Here is a 347-nt window from a genome sequence, read left to right as displayed (position 1 = left end):
GGCGGATCTCATCCACCCCCGGCGCCTTTCCACCGAGCAGCTTTTTGACTGCCTCGGTGACCTCAGCGCAGGCGCTGGGAGGATCAGCTGCTGAGTCCTCAGCCGCAGCTCCCTCCGCGGAAGGCGTGTCAGCGGGGTTGAGGAGATCCTCGAAATATTCCTTCCACCTCCCTCTCTTAAACAAGACAAACGTTTCAATTCCACCGAAGACACTGCCCTTAAAGTTGGCCTATAGCCCCCTGTCCACTCTGCACATGACATGATGAAGACCCCTCCCACCTGGACCAGGATGTGTCCTGCTATGGTGAAATGAGCCTCCTCCACTGTGCGCAGCCTCTGCAGCAGGT

The 347-nt window shown here is 58.2% G+C and overlaps 1 protein-coding gene across 1 annotated transcript in view; it reads right to left on the bottom strand.

The window, feature by feature from the left end:
- Window positions 1-347, bottom strand: part of armc2 (armadillo repeat containing 2) — a 29,337-nt gene that overhangs the window by 10,898 nt on the left and 18,092 nt on the right. The window contains 1 exon segment of the mRNA XM_017033897.2: window positions 280-347. This exon segment is cut by the window's right edge and continues 32 nt beyond it. Coding sequence (XP_016889386.1) covers window positions 280-347 — 68 coding nt within the window.

The sequence above is a fragment of the Cynoglossus semilaevis genome, chromosome 7, assembly GCF_000523025.1.
Source record: "Cynoglossus semilaevis isolate Cse_v1.0 chromosome 7, Cse_v1.0, whole genome shotgun sequence".
NCBI classification, from domain to species: Eukaryota; Metazoa; Chordata; class Actinopteri; order Pleuronectiformes; family Cynoglossidae; genus Cynoglossus; species Cynoglossus semilaevis.
Note: the sequence above shows the minus strand (reverse complement) of the source record. Positions and strands in the feature narration are given on the sequence as shown.